A 16,158-nucleotide genomic window follows, 5' to 3' on the forward strand; every position below is an offset into this window, starting at 1 on the left:
GACAAGCAGGAATTGTGTGTCTTTGCCAATGCAGCCTTGTCAGGTTTCCATTATGAACAGAACATGAAACAGAAGCCATTTTTTTACAGTTACATAAGACCATGTTTTAAGTGTTTTCAGTTGTAAACACCATCTCATCATCATCTGTCATAAGAAATGAAAATGAAAGAATTCAGTCACAGCAGAAAGCTCTGTTGTTTCCTTCTTTTATGTCAACCGTAAGTAGCAGTAGCAGTATCCTGTTTGCATCTTCATGCTATTTCACTAAAGTGTTTGATATGAGTATTGTCTGTGTTTGTGTTTCATCCTCAGCCCCTATCAGCACCAGTATCTCTTCAAGAGGAATATTCAAATATCCAAACAGCATAAAACAGTTACTGACACTTATGAATCAATTTAACGGCATCATCACAAATCATAGCCGCTATTTGCTTTTGTAATAAACTAACAGACACATGAAGGAAAAAGAAAAAGTTTATTTAGTGTTTGTGAACATTTACCAACAACAATCATACGCATGATGTTATCAGGCCAAGGCAACAAGTCAAACCAGTCCAGAGCAGTAATGACTCCTCCCTGGATGTGAAGCTTTATAAATCAAGTCGTAGCTACAGAAAAGTGAAATTTACAAGTTCACATCAAGACCTAAGGTACAGTATGATCATATCTAACATGTCATATGTTTATGTTTTTACATTTTTATATGAACCAGCTTGACTTGCTGTGACACTGTGTTGTGACTACAATACACAGGGAAATTATACCAGAGCAGTTAAGTCACTTTTTTAGTGTTTTGTTTCCATGTCTTGAATTTTGAGGATGAAAGAATTTGTACTAAATTAATAAGTTTGTATTGTTTATAAAATAGTAACTTTAAATTCAGTTGACCAAAAAGCCAAATCATCCAAAATTGTTATTCTTCCTTTGTGTTAATGTGAAGGAATGAATTACTGTTATGATGTGTGACCTGCTGTGACTTTTCCAGTGCTGAACAGAAATTCTGTGTTTATTGCGTTACATCCTGCTCCATATAGAGGTTTGTCATCTCTTTAACAAATGATATGTTTAGTTGGGTTTTTGAATAAAAAAACAAACTCGTGTTCGTAGCAACTTTGTGTGCAGTCAGTAAAGTTTATCTTAAATTATTCAAAATGTATTTTGGATCAGATCATTAATTAAGGGGAAATTTTAATCTGACTGTGGTTCTAGATCAAAGGACACCAAAATCTTCAGGAATCAACATTTTGGGATGAAAGACAATCCCTACTATATTTTACTGCACTTTATGGATCACAGACTAATGGCTAATATCAGGTTTGTCCAATGTCCGGCCTGGGAGCCAATTTTAAACAGCCCTTGACATGACATTTTAAAAAACAATATCAGTGTATGTATGTATACACGTGGCTCACCACACAATATTGGTTAATTAAGCAAGATCATTTTGTATTTCTCTCCATCACTTCACAATGGCAGGACTATTGTACAGTTTGTAGACATGCAACACGTACAAACTATGCAGGCGGATCGGGTGTGTTTTCATAAACAGACTGTAAACAAGCAAATGAAAAGGTTACCTACCAGCAGACATTTCCTTTTAGGTAGCAAACATGGCCATGGCAAAGAAAATTAAGGTGAGGACGGTGAGGACAGTGAGGGCCACTGCTTTCAGGTGTGGCTAAAAGTTTAATTCATTTTTACTGAAATATGGACCAGTTGTGCTTGTCTCATTTTTTTGTGATTTTTTTTTTTTCCAAAAATAACCCATCTGATGTGAGAAGTGGCTGGCCCCCAGGTATTTTCACATTATCTGACCTGGCCCCCATTCAAAAATGTTTGGACACCCTGAGCTAATAAGCTATTGTGTTGTGTTAGTTTCTCTGACAGGTTGCGCAGTGATGTTTGGGTTGGCTGCGTTGTGTTTCCTGCTTCTGCAGACTGGAGTTTCTGGGTTTGGGTTATCCAGTGGAGAATCTCTGAGTCATCAGGAGATCACTAAGAGAGCAATCTTAAATACCACTGCGCAGACATGTCGTGCTCTGGCCCTGGCTGAGGGCAGAGACTTCACTTTTCCTGTAAGGATTAATGTCAACCACATTATATTGACTTTATATGTTAAATGACCAGTGGCTTTATTATTAGTATTATTCATTTTGTGTGTGTTTGTGTCCACAGTCTCTGACTGTTGATGCTGTTGCTGCTGCCTGTGAAGCATCAAAATCATCCAAGAGCTTCCTCCAAACCATCCAACTGATCCAATCAAGGAATAAACGAGTAGACTATATTTTATTCTTCCTAGCACGGTATCACATGGACAATGAACAAATTTTGGAGGGAAGGAAAATCATCACAGATGGATTGGCAGCTGTGAAGGCCAGCAACAGGGAACAGAACTTTGAGGCTGCCAGAGAAAAACTGGGACAAATCTTACACCCTCTACAGGTAGCCTTCTTTCTATCATTCCTTCTGTTTACATCACAGTTTTGTTTCTTCAATGTTACACTTCAAAACTAACCCTCAAGTTCAGCAAGCGACACAACAGTTTCTTTCCGTAGGCCCAAATTGTGTGCACTGACATTAATTTAATTTCACAACAACAACCTGTTAAAGGGAGCATTAATATGACTTACTGAAAAGAGATCTTGGTATTAATATACTAGATGCTAGATAATAGATGCTCTGCTTGTTGTTGTTTTTATATAATAGGATTTCTACAGTCATAGCAACTGGGTGGAGATGGGAAACAAACTCCCAAACTCCAATCTGATCAGATCAGACACCAGCGTTGGCAACATAGCAGGTAAAGAAATGATGTTGTGTCAGTGCGTGAGTGGCTGCGTCACCGAAACAAAAGAAATAGAGATGAGAAAATGTGATGGTCCAATGCAATTACAGAGATCATTTTACAAGACAAAAGACTGACAAAATTTTCTTTCCCACAGCTGAAAGCAGAGCAACCTGTCGCAACTGTAATGGAGACGACTGCAGGAACAACATTTTGGAGGATATCCTACGGGAAATGATAATTACTTCAGGATACTTTAATTTTGTGCCTTTTTTTTCCTCCAAACCAAAAGGTAACCTTCCTACCTGCTTACCTAAATAACTATATAAACTTAAATTCATATTTGTCAGGTTTGTTGCTTAAATACTGAAAAATATTACCATCGTGTGTGAATCATGTCCCATATCTGCAGCTCCCCTCGGTTTAACAGAACTTTATTGTGAGTTTAAGCTCATTCTCAAGCTGTCTGGCACCCACATCTTTACTGTTTCGGTTCACTCTCACTGCTGTCAAAAAGCTGGAGTCGATGAAGACCTAAAACAGAGCTAAGAGAGAGTTATTATTATTCAAATATGCAAATATGCATGCAGCATAGGGCTGCAGGTTGGAATCATATCTGTAGTTGTTGTGGCACCGGCATAGCCCTAGTACATGGAGCAACTGCTCCACCAGGTGACCTACTGGGCACCCCAACATACAGCCTGTTTTGAGTACACTTTATTTGTCATTTTGTCAATCAAACCTGCGAGAATGAGTATGTAGTATTAATTTGGGACACTTTACAACTCTGAAAATGTTTTGCTGCCATTGGTGATTGGCACTCTGACCATCTGTACAAAATTGTATTACAGTCCATCTATTAGTGGTTAAAATATTTCAATCTGCACCAAAGTGGTGGACCAACCATCAGACCAGTGTTGCGATCACTTGAGCCGTGTTTCTAGTGTGGCTAAAAAAACACAGTGTCAGAGAAAATGGTATCGTCCCTGAAAAAGCAGTATAGTATTCTCTGAAATGATATGTAAAGATGTATAAAACATTTTGTTCTCATTCTGTTTCTAATGCTGAACAGGAAAATGCAGCCACGGAGGTTTTCTTGATAGAACAAGTAACATTGAACCTATAGGAGGGATCAATAAAGACACTTTGACATCCAGCCATGGACACCTCCACATGGAAGCTGCAAATGTGGCAATTGCTGCAACCAGTGAGCTCCTGGAGGACATTCGAGGGGCTGCTGGTGACAAACCATTCCTACAGTATGAAACCCTTTCTCTATGTTTCAGATATGCATGGTAAGGAGGTGGATTGCAAAGGGTTTTTATCTCATCTCTTTTTCACTGTCCTTTTCTCTCCATCCCTCAGGATGATGGGAGTCTCGAGAGGATCCAGTAAAGCTCTTTGTTTTATGATCGACACGACAGGAAGCATGAGTGATGACATTGCAGCAGTGAGGACTGTCACTTCTGATATAATCGACAGGAAAGTGGGAACACAAGACGAGCCCTCAGTTTACATTCTTGTACCTTTCAATGATCCAGGTATGATCTTAATGTTTTATCCCTCTGAAGTGAAGTAAAACTTATATTTCTTTCTTCATCCTCTTGCCTGCTAAACTGTAACTCAGTGATATAAAGCAGTGACTTTTTGTGCTGTCATGTGCTGTATAGTTGGTTGAATATTATCACTGCTCAAGTAAAATGTCAGCAGTACAATAAGAAACATAACTATAAATAAACTATATAACTATAAATAAATGCATGCATCTCCACCTGAACCTCAGATTTTGGGCCACTGACAAGGACAACAGACCCAGAAGTCTTCAAGAATGCTATTAATTCACTAACAGCAACTGGTGGAGGAGATGCTCCAGAAATGAGTCTTTCAGGGCTTCAGGTACTGTGATGCCTTTGAGACATAATCTGTCTGCAAAACTTGAAAATAGGAAAGAAAGTAAAGGTAAACCTACCGTATGATTGCTGTCCTCTCTTCCTCATACAGCTGACATTAACTGGTGCTCCTCCCAGTTCTGAGATCTTCCTCTTCACTGATGCAGCTGCTAAAGACGCACACCTGAGAAACACAGTGCTCGCACTCATTGAGCAAACCAAGACAGTGGTGAGTACTATGCTTCCTGTATGGGGTGCCGTTTGTAAAGTGGCTCACACTGAAATTAACAGCAACATTTTGCCACATTTAGCTTATCTTAAGTCACTTTTTACCATATTTACAGCAATGTCAAAGTTAAATCTAAATATTAAATACTAAACCTAAATGTTAAATAAATCTAAGTGTTAAATGTTAAATCTAAATGTTAAATGTTAAATCTAAATGTGCTTGGTGAAACTGAATATTTAGCTAATATGCAAATGCACACTGCCAGTCACTGGAATTATCAAAATAAAAGCCCAGGTGGTCAGACTGTGTTTATAGCATCAAATAAAAAATTAAAACCAAACTAAGCAGAGAAAATTAACACTTGAACATACATCAGCGTAATAAGAACTACCGCAAATGACAGAAACCATGTTTGGGAAAATTTTATTTGACATGTACTTTGAGTTTTTAGTGTCCCATCCCTCCTTGATGTTAGCTAGCCAGTAGAGATTTGCTACAAGCATCAATGTACTTCACGCATAGCGCATTTGTTTTATTTTTTACCACTGGACATCGTTATGATGTCCAGCTAATGTTAGCTGGTTTCATACAGCTTACATGCTAACATAAGGAACATATGCTAAATGAGTTAGAAAACACATGTTCAAGTGTTAATTTTCTCCAATTAGTTTGGTTTTAATTCGTTATTTGATGCTATAAACACAGTCTGACCACCTGGGCTTTTATTGTGGTACTTCCAGCTACTGGCAGTGTGCATTTGCATATTAGCCAAATATTTAGTTTCACCAAGCACATTTAGATTTAACATTGAGATTAAAATTTAATATTTAGATTTAGATTTAACATTTAATATTTAACATTTAGATTAACATTTTGATTTAGATTTAATGTTTGGATTTAACATTTAACATTTAGATTTAGATTTAACATTTAGATTTAACATTTCGGTTGTGATTTAACGTTTGGATTTAACATTTAGATTTAGATTTAACATGTAGGTTTAACATTTAATATTTAGATTTAACTGTGACATTATATTTAACATATTTCAAATATTGTTGTAAATGTGGTAAAAAGTGACTTTAAAAATTCACACCACTTTTTTAAATGTTGTTTGAAGTTAATGTGGCAAAATGCTGCTGTTAATTTTAGTGTGAGCCACTTTACAAACGGCACCCCATATTCGTGTAACAACAAACAAATGGTGTGAAAAATGATAGTGTAAGAAGAGTGTGTAATGTAATGAAAAAATAAATAAAAACTCACGATGTAAAAACTTGAGGAGGCTATGAGTGAGGCTGTACTTAGGCACTAATACTAATGTCTGAATAAGTAGAAAGTAATGTTCACCATGTTCGCTATTATAGTTTAGCATGCTAACATTTGCTATATAGCATTACACACTGCTGAGACTGAAGGGAATGGTATTTCATCATAAACAAAAGTTTTGGAAGAACTATATAAAAAGATTGTTTATGTTAGTTATTAAAGACTTTTCTGATTTGGTTTAACCTAAAAGACCCTAGACCCTAGACTTTAAGACTCTATGAGTGGGCTTAATTCTCATTCAAACTTTTTTTAATTTCTTTTTAGGTAAACTTCATGATAACTGCTGTTCTGGGATTTCGTCGTCGTAGACAGAGTGATGATAGCCTCCAACAACAACAACCAATCAGTCGAATGGCAAGATCAGATGCTCAGCTGTACAGAGACCTGGCTCAGGCTTCAGGAGGTCTGGCTATTGAAGTCTCAAAGAGTGAGCTCCTTGAAGCCACCAGCATCATAACACAGACATCCAGCTCCTCTCTGGTATTAACACTCTCACTGTGCATTATGAGTTTTCAAAATTTGTAATTCATTCACAATTCAGTTGTGACACCAGTTTCATTTTATCTCCTAGGTGACCCTTCTGCAGGCAGCCAGGAATCCAGGAAAGGCTGAAAATTTCACCTTCACCATTGACGAGTCGGTGAAAAACCTCACAGTTTACATCACTGGGAACTCTTATCAGCCCCTCAGGTGATCACTCTGTGCAGATGGTATATTTTAAAGTTGTTATCACTGTAGAAGTAGAGGAGGTTCTTTAAAGCCACTTTGTGTGGAAATTTCTAACTTTGGCCCCATCTGGTGGTGGTAGTAAGTGTTGCACTGTGGTCAACAATTCACGCAGCTGCTCTAAAAAATTGAAATGTTAAATGCTTCACTTTTGGCTTTTTACCCAGTGTGCTTCATCACATGCCATTGCTCTCCTTTTAGGTGTGTCTCAGGAAAGCACCAACACGACAGGATCACTGATCACTGCATCCCAGTCAGTGGGAAACTTCAAGACTCTGCAGCTAAAACAACAAGTTGGACTGTGGGAAATTCAAATGGTGTCAACAAATCCCTACATTCTGAAGGTTGTAGGTGAGAACTCCACGATTATGAGGTTGAATGACATAATCAATACTTAAGATTACTTTAGGTATAACTATCCCTTACCAAATGTAGTATGTTGATATGTATGACATCTATTGCACGTCTGTCCATCCTGGAAAAGGGATCCCTCCTCAGTTGCCCCCCCCCCCCCATTTAAAGGGTCTTTTCATTATCCACTGTGAGGGTCCAAAGGACTGAGGGATGTTATATGTTGTAAAGCCCACATTAACAATCTAATGGAATCTAAAGGACATGACTTCAGTGACAGCGTTGGAATCTTGCATAGGAGCCGGAGTTTGGCGCCACTTCTCTTGGAGTCAATGAGGCGGGCACGACAAATTACATTAAAACCCATCATATCTTTGTTGTTGCAACTCTGATTGAAAACATCCTACATCCTAATGCTGACTGACATTTTAAAGGGAAAATGAACCCACACATTTAGAAAAAGCATTACACAATGATGGGCTATTGTGTGATTTGCAGTGTCCACCCCATTAACCTCAGTAGAAGTGGCACCGAAGTCCGGCTCCAATACAAAATCGCATGCTGTCACTGATGTCATGACCTGTCCTTCCATCATTGTTCCCTCGAGAAGACTTTAGGAGGTAAACAGGGACCAAAGCTGTTGCACTAGCAGCAAAATAGCAACCTACATAGTGGAGGTGAATGAAATTTAGTTTTTGTTTCTCCAAGCATTAAATATGTCATTCGAGACAGTGTCACGAGTACCTGGTTACTCCACAGACCTCAGGACAGCATTCATCAGGTTTCATTGAAACTACTTTCTGCAGAAGAAACGGTGTTGACGCGGCTGTTTTATGGAGGATTGTGCTTAATTTTGTAATTTTAGTCTTCAAAAATAATGATAGATAAATACGCTTCAAAGGAATGGTAAAATTACTGATTATTTACTGGTGATCATACATCTGGCCTCTCTGATTGACTTTCTTTTACTGTAACTTTTATTTGCAGGTGAAAGTCCTGTTGACTTCCTGTTTAACTTTTTGGAGGAATCGCAGGGCCTGTTTGGAGGTTTTGATGTCGTAGAAAATCGTCCCAGAGCTGGTAAAGGAGCCAGAAGTTTGTGATATGCCAAAGTAATTGACCTCAGCATATTTCAGTGGATATTCTCTTTTTCTGAAGGTGTTAATGGCAGCCTGATGGTGACGGTGACCGGGAGTGAATCCGCCACAGTGACAGAAGTCATTCTGGTTGAATCGTCTGGGTCGGGAGAGGTTAATGGCAACGTGGAGGCTCAGGGTGGAGGCGACTTCTTGGCTCACTTTGACAGGATACCAGCAGAGGAGTTTGTGGTGCTTGTGAAAGGGCAGAGCAACAATGGTTCCCCCAGAATGTCCTCAACAAACTTTCAAAGGCAGTCCCCCACCAACATCAGAGCGTCTGCTGTGACTGTTACTTCTGTACGTAAAATGCATCTTCCTAAAAACTTATGATATGACTTTTGAGATAAACTGTACTGCCACAGTTTTTACTATATACGACTGATAGTGACTGATTTCCTTCTGTTTTTAGCCTGATTCAGACAGCGTCTTAGTTCCAGGAACACCACTTTCAGTTCCCTTCACTGTGATGACGAGCGGTGCAGGAGGGACCTTCAGCATCCAAGCTACCAATGACCAAAGTTTTCCCTCGACTTTCCCGTCCAGTCTAATGCTGGAAACTGACGGCAGTGCCAACAGTACAGTCAACCTTACAGCACCTCTTAACACTGCGTCTGGTACTGTCATCACCCTAACCATTTCGGCCGAGGCTTCAGGAGGCGCAGACACCAACTACATCGTGCGGCGTTTCACTGTCCTTGAAACGGTAACTCTTCACAAATCACATTTCAGTAGATGTTGAGGCAGTAAATGATCATTCTGTCATATTTAATCCCTTCATCTTTGCGTTTATTGGTTGAATTAATGACTGGAGGCAGCAGTAGCTCAGTCCATAGGGACCTGGATTGGGAACTGGAGGGCACTACTGTAGCAATGATTATGTGCGCAACTTCCAGTGAGATAGCGGATGTAGCAGTAAGCTAGTTAGTCACTGTCTGTGGTATGTCCCAGTGGCTACTCTTGGTGGCTAACCGCTAATGCTGGTTCTTTCCTTTTCTTGCCTTCATTTTAGCAAATACTAATTTATTTTTTAACAAATATCTGACTAATGTTAACGTAGCATTTTCTAAAATGTCTTTGCGGAGCTCTGGTACCTATTGCACTGTTTGTGTCTGTAACAACTAACAACCAGTCTGAGCTAAATTTTTGTCTTCAGCAACTGTGTGTTGAACATGTAACCAGAACAAAAAATGATTGCTCCTGTTGCCAAAGATACCATTGATATGAGAAATAATACCACAAGGGTTTCAAGAACATAGCGAAAAATTATCAAATCAGAATTTGCAGAAGAGAATGACAGTACTGACTCAACGTCAGTACATGATATCCTTGTCTTTCCCCGTCTGACTTCATTCTCAACCTACATTAGAAAATTGCTTGTTATAAAATAAACTCAGCAACATACCTTGAAATATGTATTTAGTCATTAGGGCTGAGAATGTGTCACTGATTTACTGTACTTCCTTTTTTATCATATTACAAAATGACTGCCAAAAGTTATTTCTTTTACTACTACTTTATATTACTGTTACTGAAGTCTGTTGCTAAATTCAGCATCCTGTTTGCTCAGAACAGTTTTTAATAACTCAGTAGTTAAAACAACGTGTAAACTGCGTGGTTAGCGCAGACGACCGGAAGATTAGCTTGGAAACATCACATAAATCCCCTTTACACAGAACTACAGTTTTTTTTTTTTTTACTTGTCTGCATTGGTCTTCATAGCTTAGCACCACTAAAGGGTGTAAGCTTCTTGTGAAGATTGATGCACTGTTAATCTTGCAGTCAAGTATTTTATACCCATAATGCGTGGTTGTGACTGTCACCCACCCTCCCTGGAGACTAGCCTAACAGCCTTTATTGGAAAAACTTCCTAATATGAGTCAGAGAGGGCCGTGATACACCAAAGTGTGTCAGGGGGAAAGTAAGGAAACAAGCAAGGGGGAGGGGGCAGGTGCTTAAGTCCTGAGTTATATAGTGATAGTGCATGCGGAGAAGAAGGAGGAAAAACAAACAAATAAACAAACAAACGAAAAAAAAAAACGGGAGAAACAGGCAGTGTAGCTGATGTATTGTGGCCTTGAGGTGGTTGTGCTCCATGCAGATTATCGAAAATAAACATATACATGTCTACTATACTGAAGAAGTCTATACTGAACACCAAAAATGTGAGAGTCTTGGTGGAGGGGGAAAGCCCAATTGCAGAGAAGAGTTGCCAGTGCGGTGTGGTAGGTTTGAGAAGCAAGTGGGCCCCTTTGGAGTGATCCCATCGGTTCTTTGCGATGCGTCACGGAGCTGAAGTATCGAACATGCATGTGTGTATTTGAACCCTCCCAATGTGTTTATGAAAACCATCACCAGGGTCCAGGGCCAGCCCTGCGGGGGAAGGGGGGCGGCATGGCACCCCAAGACTGCAGGAGCGCCCAGACCCCAAGACCAGGGAGCCGCAGAGGCTGCAGGACACCACGCAGGCCCAAGGACCCAGGGCGGCGAAGGCCGGCACCCCCAGAGAGCCAGAGACACACCCCAGACAGGCGGGGCAGGAGGGCCCACCCACCCACCGCCCGACGCGGTGGGTGGGTGGGCCCAGCCAAACCCAGCCAAACCACCATGATGTAAATGGGCTCCCTGGCTCCAACCCTCAGCCCAGGAGGGCCGGGCCTCACTAGCCACGCCATGCGTATCTACAGTGTGTGTAAACCCACCACCCCCCCCCTTACTATGATTCTCCGATCCCTGACGGAGAAACATTAACCCTACACCGTGAATGTGAATGTGAGTGCCCATAAGTGTGATGTGGTGCATTAAAATTGAGGGACATAGGAGACAGGTGGGGGCAAGGCTGATGGCTACAGCACACTGCTGTCCTGCAGCCCGTGCAGCCATAAGGCACCTGGAACCTGTTCCCATCTGTCCCCCAAGATGTAGGTGTATGTGGTGCTTTAAAATTGGAGAACAGATAAGGATGGGCTGGGGGGCAGCATGGAGGGCTACCGGACACCACTGTCCCATAGCCTGCCCCATTATGAAGCCCCCCAATCCATCCGTGGTCTGCACCTCGAAGAGTGAGTGTATGTGGTGCATTAAAACTGTGCAATGTGTGGTGAGTGAACTAAATGTGGTTTAGGAGGCCAGGCCAGTGTAGGCCCGGCCCGAGGGCTGGAGAGATGGATGGGAGGGGCTAGGAGGTGGCGCCAACCAGACCCCGGCACCGCGAGGCCCCCAGCGCCCATGGACAGCGGGCCAGGCGGGCCCCAAGGAAACCAGAAGAACTACAGTTAATATTGATTTATGTGTTAGTATCTCTTAATAAGTCATTATAAATCATAATTCATCTTTAGAAGGAGCAGAAGTTCACCTTAAGCTAGCTCGGGCAATGTTAAAGTTAATATTTTAACGTGCAAGGCGAGCTAATTGCTAGCATGCTCAGTTGAAAAGGGAAAAAAAAAACAATGCTTTGAGATCACTGTCAGTGATGACAGAGGTATTATCACATAATGCCGTTCGACCTATAACAGGTGGTGTGTTCCATGTTTTATTTCCCAATTGATCTTGGAAAGAAGAATAGAGTACTGTAAACAAACTGTTACCATTGGAAATCGCCGGTTTTCGGTTCAACGCCGGAAGTCGCACACATATTTCGCCCAAGGGATCATGGGGCTAGGAATAAGGTGGATAGGTGTGTGTGCATGTGTGTGTGTATTTCAGGCCTGTGTGTATATGACAGCAGAGTGAAAAAACTGAATTTCCCCTCGGGGATGAATGAAGTGTATCTTCTGCTAAAACCAGCTGACTTTTACCTTCTTTTGCTCCTCATAGGTGACTGATATCACTAAGCCGGTGTGTGAGCTGCTCAGCCTGCAGTCCAACTGCTCTGATAACTGTGTGTTATCAATGTGGGAGCTCTCTGTTCAGGTGACTGATGGTGCTAATGGGACGGGTGTCGACCGTATTACCCTCAGACAAGGCAACGGGACTTTGAACACCAGCTTGGCCACTGACAATGAGAACATAACCCTGGTTTCCTACAATGCATCTTGCTGTTCGCCTGATGTGGAGCTGGTGGTTGTGGATCAGGTGGGTAATGTAGCCACATGTTTCTACAGCGTCCGGACTGTCGCTACAACCACAAACACTCCCACAACTACAAACACTCCCACAACCAAGACAACTACAACTACAACCACCAATAGTCCACAGCGTCCAACAGTAGCAGCTGTTGAGTCTTTGTCTACCAGAGCTGCTCAGTCTTTTCTTGTTTGCCTTAGCATCACGGTCCTGGGGCTCAGTTTAACATTTTAACTTGGGGTCAACTGAGTGCTTACATGTTAGTGTGGGGGTGAGATACATTTAAAAATGTGCTTTTGGCTTTGGAAAATAAACTACATACTCTATACACTCAGTTGCCAGTTTTTTAGGTACACATAACTAAAACTTATGCAGTTTGATCCTATAATAATAAAGTACATGTTTTGTTCACTAACACCCAAAAACTGAAAAAATATGCAAACAAAAAGCTTGAAAAAAGGAATATTACATACATGTATAACATTTTGTATCAGAGCTGGAACCATGAAACACAACCTTTACAAAGGACAGTACCATGGTAAAATTGGTAATACCATCCATTACTATCACTCTACTACAGTAGGTCTTTGTAAAGGAACATTCAGTTTTCACTTATAGCATCTGAGAGAGGTTTAATTCAACTTTATGGTTATGTTGGAGGCTATAGTGTTGTTGAACTGTACTGCGTTACACACATAGGTGCTTCTTATATTTGGTCCAGCTAAATTGATTTAGTCAGGGGAACCTAATAATCTGGCTCGTGAGTGTGTGTACAACTTGGTGAATCATACCACTGTAAAACAATGTTGAAATCTTTAAGCTATGTGATATAAACATGTTCTGTAGGCATTACAGGGCACTTGGTAGTAGTGTAAAACCTTTAAATGGTTAATGGGGTTGTGAATATATTAGGGAGATTTGAGCATGTCAGTTTAATTATGATATCTCAATCAAGGATCATTCATTAATGTTTTCAGTACTACTGATGTTAAGTTGTGGAATGGGGTTCTGTTTACACATAAATAAAATTTAAAACCCATGCAAAAAAAACCCCAACTTTGGTCGCAATTAATCTTTCAAACTTTGTCTACTTAAGAAGACGTATTCTTGGTTGGTTTACGATTAGACTTCTTTAGGAATTTAGCAAAGACTGAAGAAAGGTATTCGCACATCCATCTGTCTCAGATGCAGGTGTGTTGGACAATATCACTTGAGGCTTTGAACAGAAAATCCTGCACACTGCTCTTGTTCAGCTTCACAATTTATTAGCAACACTAACGTTACGATCCTCTTGATGAACATCCACGAGGACTGAAGAGCAGTGTGCAGGATTTTCTGATCAAAGACCCACTTTAGCAGAGTTAAAGTTGTGAAAATGTGGTGGTGCTTTGTGTCAAGTGCACAAACATTGTGAGAATAATAGCTCAGGGAAATGTCAGGCCCCTGGGCCCTTAGCTTTCTGAAAATGTGCCCTGGTGAACAATGTAGTTGAATAGCCCTGTTGTATAGCAACAGTTGAAGGAGATAAAGGTGACCTAGCTGTGTCAGATTATGTTACATCATCATAGCTACTCACATAATTGGTAATAAAGTAACGTCATTCAATACATCAGTTTGTACTGTACTGTACTATAGGTCCAGCATCAATATTATGAACGCAGCAACTGGTGATTGTTCACATTGTATACATATAAAAACCATCAGTGGCTGTTAGCACCATAATGTGACAACAGAAGACAGAAAGAACAGATAAAGGAAACAAACAGTGCTCTTCACATAAACTGCAGCAGAGAACAAAAATGACCTCCTGGACCTTACAGGTATAACATCATTAGAGCTCCCTCTAGTGGAGGAACAATTCAATCAAATCACATGTTTACACAGAAACCATGGCTCTGCTCAAACCGTGTAACTTCAGGCTTTGTGATGGGGCAAACAATTTGAGTTAGATCTGATAACATTATACCAGTTACAAACCAGTTTGGTCACCCATGTACAGCGACAAATAACAAGTTCAGTGGTGGAATGTGATCAAGCGCATTTCATCAAGTACTGTACTAGAGTACAAATATGACATACTTTTACTTAACCTCAATTGTATTCTGCTTTACACTTACTTCACTACATCTCAGAAGTAAACATTGTACTTTTAACTTCACTACATTTGTCTGACAGCTTAAGTTACTTCTGAGATCACAGTTTTTCATCCCCTTTCTGTCCAGTGAAAACCATGTATCTTAAGATGTGCTGATGTTGAATGCTGGATGAAGTGTTCTTGTATATGCTGTTAAAGTTTTTCTACATCTTAAGCTTTATAAACTCTTAAAAACTATCTTGGGCCAGATAAAATAATCACATCTGTAAACATCCTCAGCAGTGAAATACAACATGCACATCAATGCAGCAGGTATATTAATCCAAAAACATTATATATAACAATACAGCACTGATCAAGAACATTTTACAGAACAATAAATACTTTCACCTTAAAGGGATAGTGCACCCAAAAAATGAAAATTCAGCTATTATCTACTCACCCTCATGCTCAAGGAAGGCTCTGGTGAAGTATTAGCGTCCTCACATCCCTTGCGGAGATCGGTGGGGGGAGCGGCTAGCACACCTAATGGCTGATGGCGCCCCAGACTAACGTCCAAGAACACAAAATTGAAACCACAAAGTATCTCCAACATGCTCATCCATAGTGATCCAAGTGTGCTGAAGCCCCAACATAAAAAGTTGTTTCGAAAAACGTCATTTGAACTCTGTTTTTAGCCTCACTGTAGCCTGTAGCTCTGACTGCTTCTCTGTGCTCCGCGCTTAGTATTAGTTTTTGAGTCATGTCCTGACAATGTCGTTTAGACACACACACACACACACACACACAAAAAGAAGGTTGGTGTGAAAAGTGAAGGATGACATGTTACCATAGTAGAATCTGCAAATCATAAGTCATCCTCCAATATTATGCAAGTGCACTGTTATAAATACCATAAATATCCTTGTAAGCTAGTTAGTCAACTTATCGTTTGTTTTGCCGTGATTGTAGCATCACAGCAGTTTTGACAGCTACTTCAGATTTAGTCTCAAGGCCCGAACATACTCGGGCGGAACGTACACGGAACGGACTCCGCGGAGGTCCGCGTGGACTCAAAGCGGACGCCGCAAGCCCTGTGCACACAAAGCTCAGATGTTACGACCAAGCGCGGACTCCGCGCCGCGCACCAGTGACTGCTCGGCATGTATTTTTCACATTGCGGAGATTTTTCATGGACATTTTTACAGGAAACTACAACGCAGAACTGCGCTCGACTATGAAATGCGGAATGTCCTAAAGGCCCGAGTATGTTCAGGCCTTTAGTCTTGACACAAAATATTTGACGAAAATTCAAAACATTTTAGTCGACAAAACTTTGAAAGGCTTTAGTTGACGAACACATCTAGGACATGCATTTCTCCTGCAATTTTTCAAAGGTTTAGGGGTGATTTACAAGAATGCACTTACTGATCATCTCGCTTGCTCTTATTTTTTTTTACTGCTTACGACCAATCACACATGTGCAATATTAGTATTGTTAGTTGTGCAATATATCTGTGCTTCCATCAGTCAATAATGTAAAATCAGCCATTCAGTCCCTGTCTTTATTATAT

At 40.6% G+C, this 16,158-nt stretch overlaps 1 protein-coding gene across 1 annotated transcript in view; it reads left to right on the plus strand.

Moving 5' to 3' along the window:
• Nucleotides 1-534: 534 nt before the first annotated feature.
• The window catches only part of LOC117269638 (von Willebrand factor A domain-containing protein 7-like), a 45,793-nt gene continuing 30,169 nt past the window's right edge, over nt 535-16,158 (plus strand). Inside the window, exons 1-5 of the mRNA XM_078172504.1 lie at nt 535-650; nt 1,876-2,075; nt 2,176-2,442; nt 2,707-2,800; nt 2,943-3,077. Of these exons, the coding sequence (XP_078028630.1) occupies nt 1,899-2,075; nt 2,176-2,442; nt 2,707-2,800; nt 2,943-3,077 (673 nt within the window). The 5' untranslated portion in view covers nt 535-650; nt 1,876-1,898. The remainder of the gene's footprint in view (nt 651-1,875; nt 2,076-2,175; nt 2,443-2,706; nt 2,801-2,942; nt 3,078-16,158) is intronic.

Source organism: Epinephelus lanceolatus, chromosome 11 (genome assembly GCF_041903045.1).
Source record: "Epinephelus lanceolatus isolate andai-2023 chromosome 11, ASM4190304v1, whole genome shotgun sequence".
NCBI classification, from domain to species: domain Eukaryota; kingdom Metazoa; phylum Chordata; class Actinopteri; order Perciformes; family Serranidae; genus Epinephelus; species Epinephelus lanceolatus.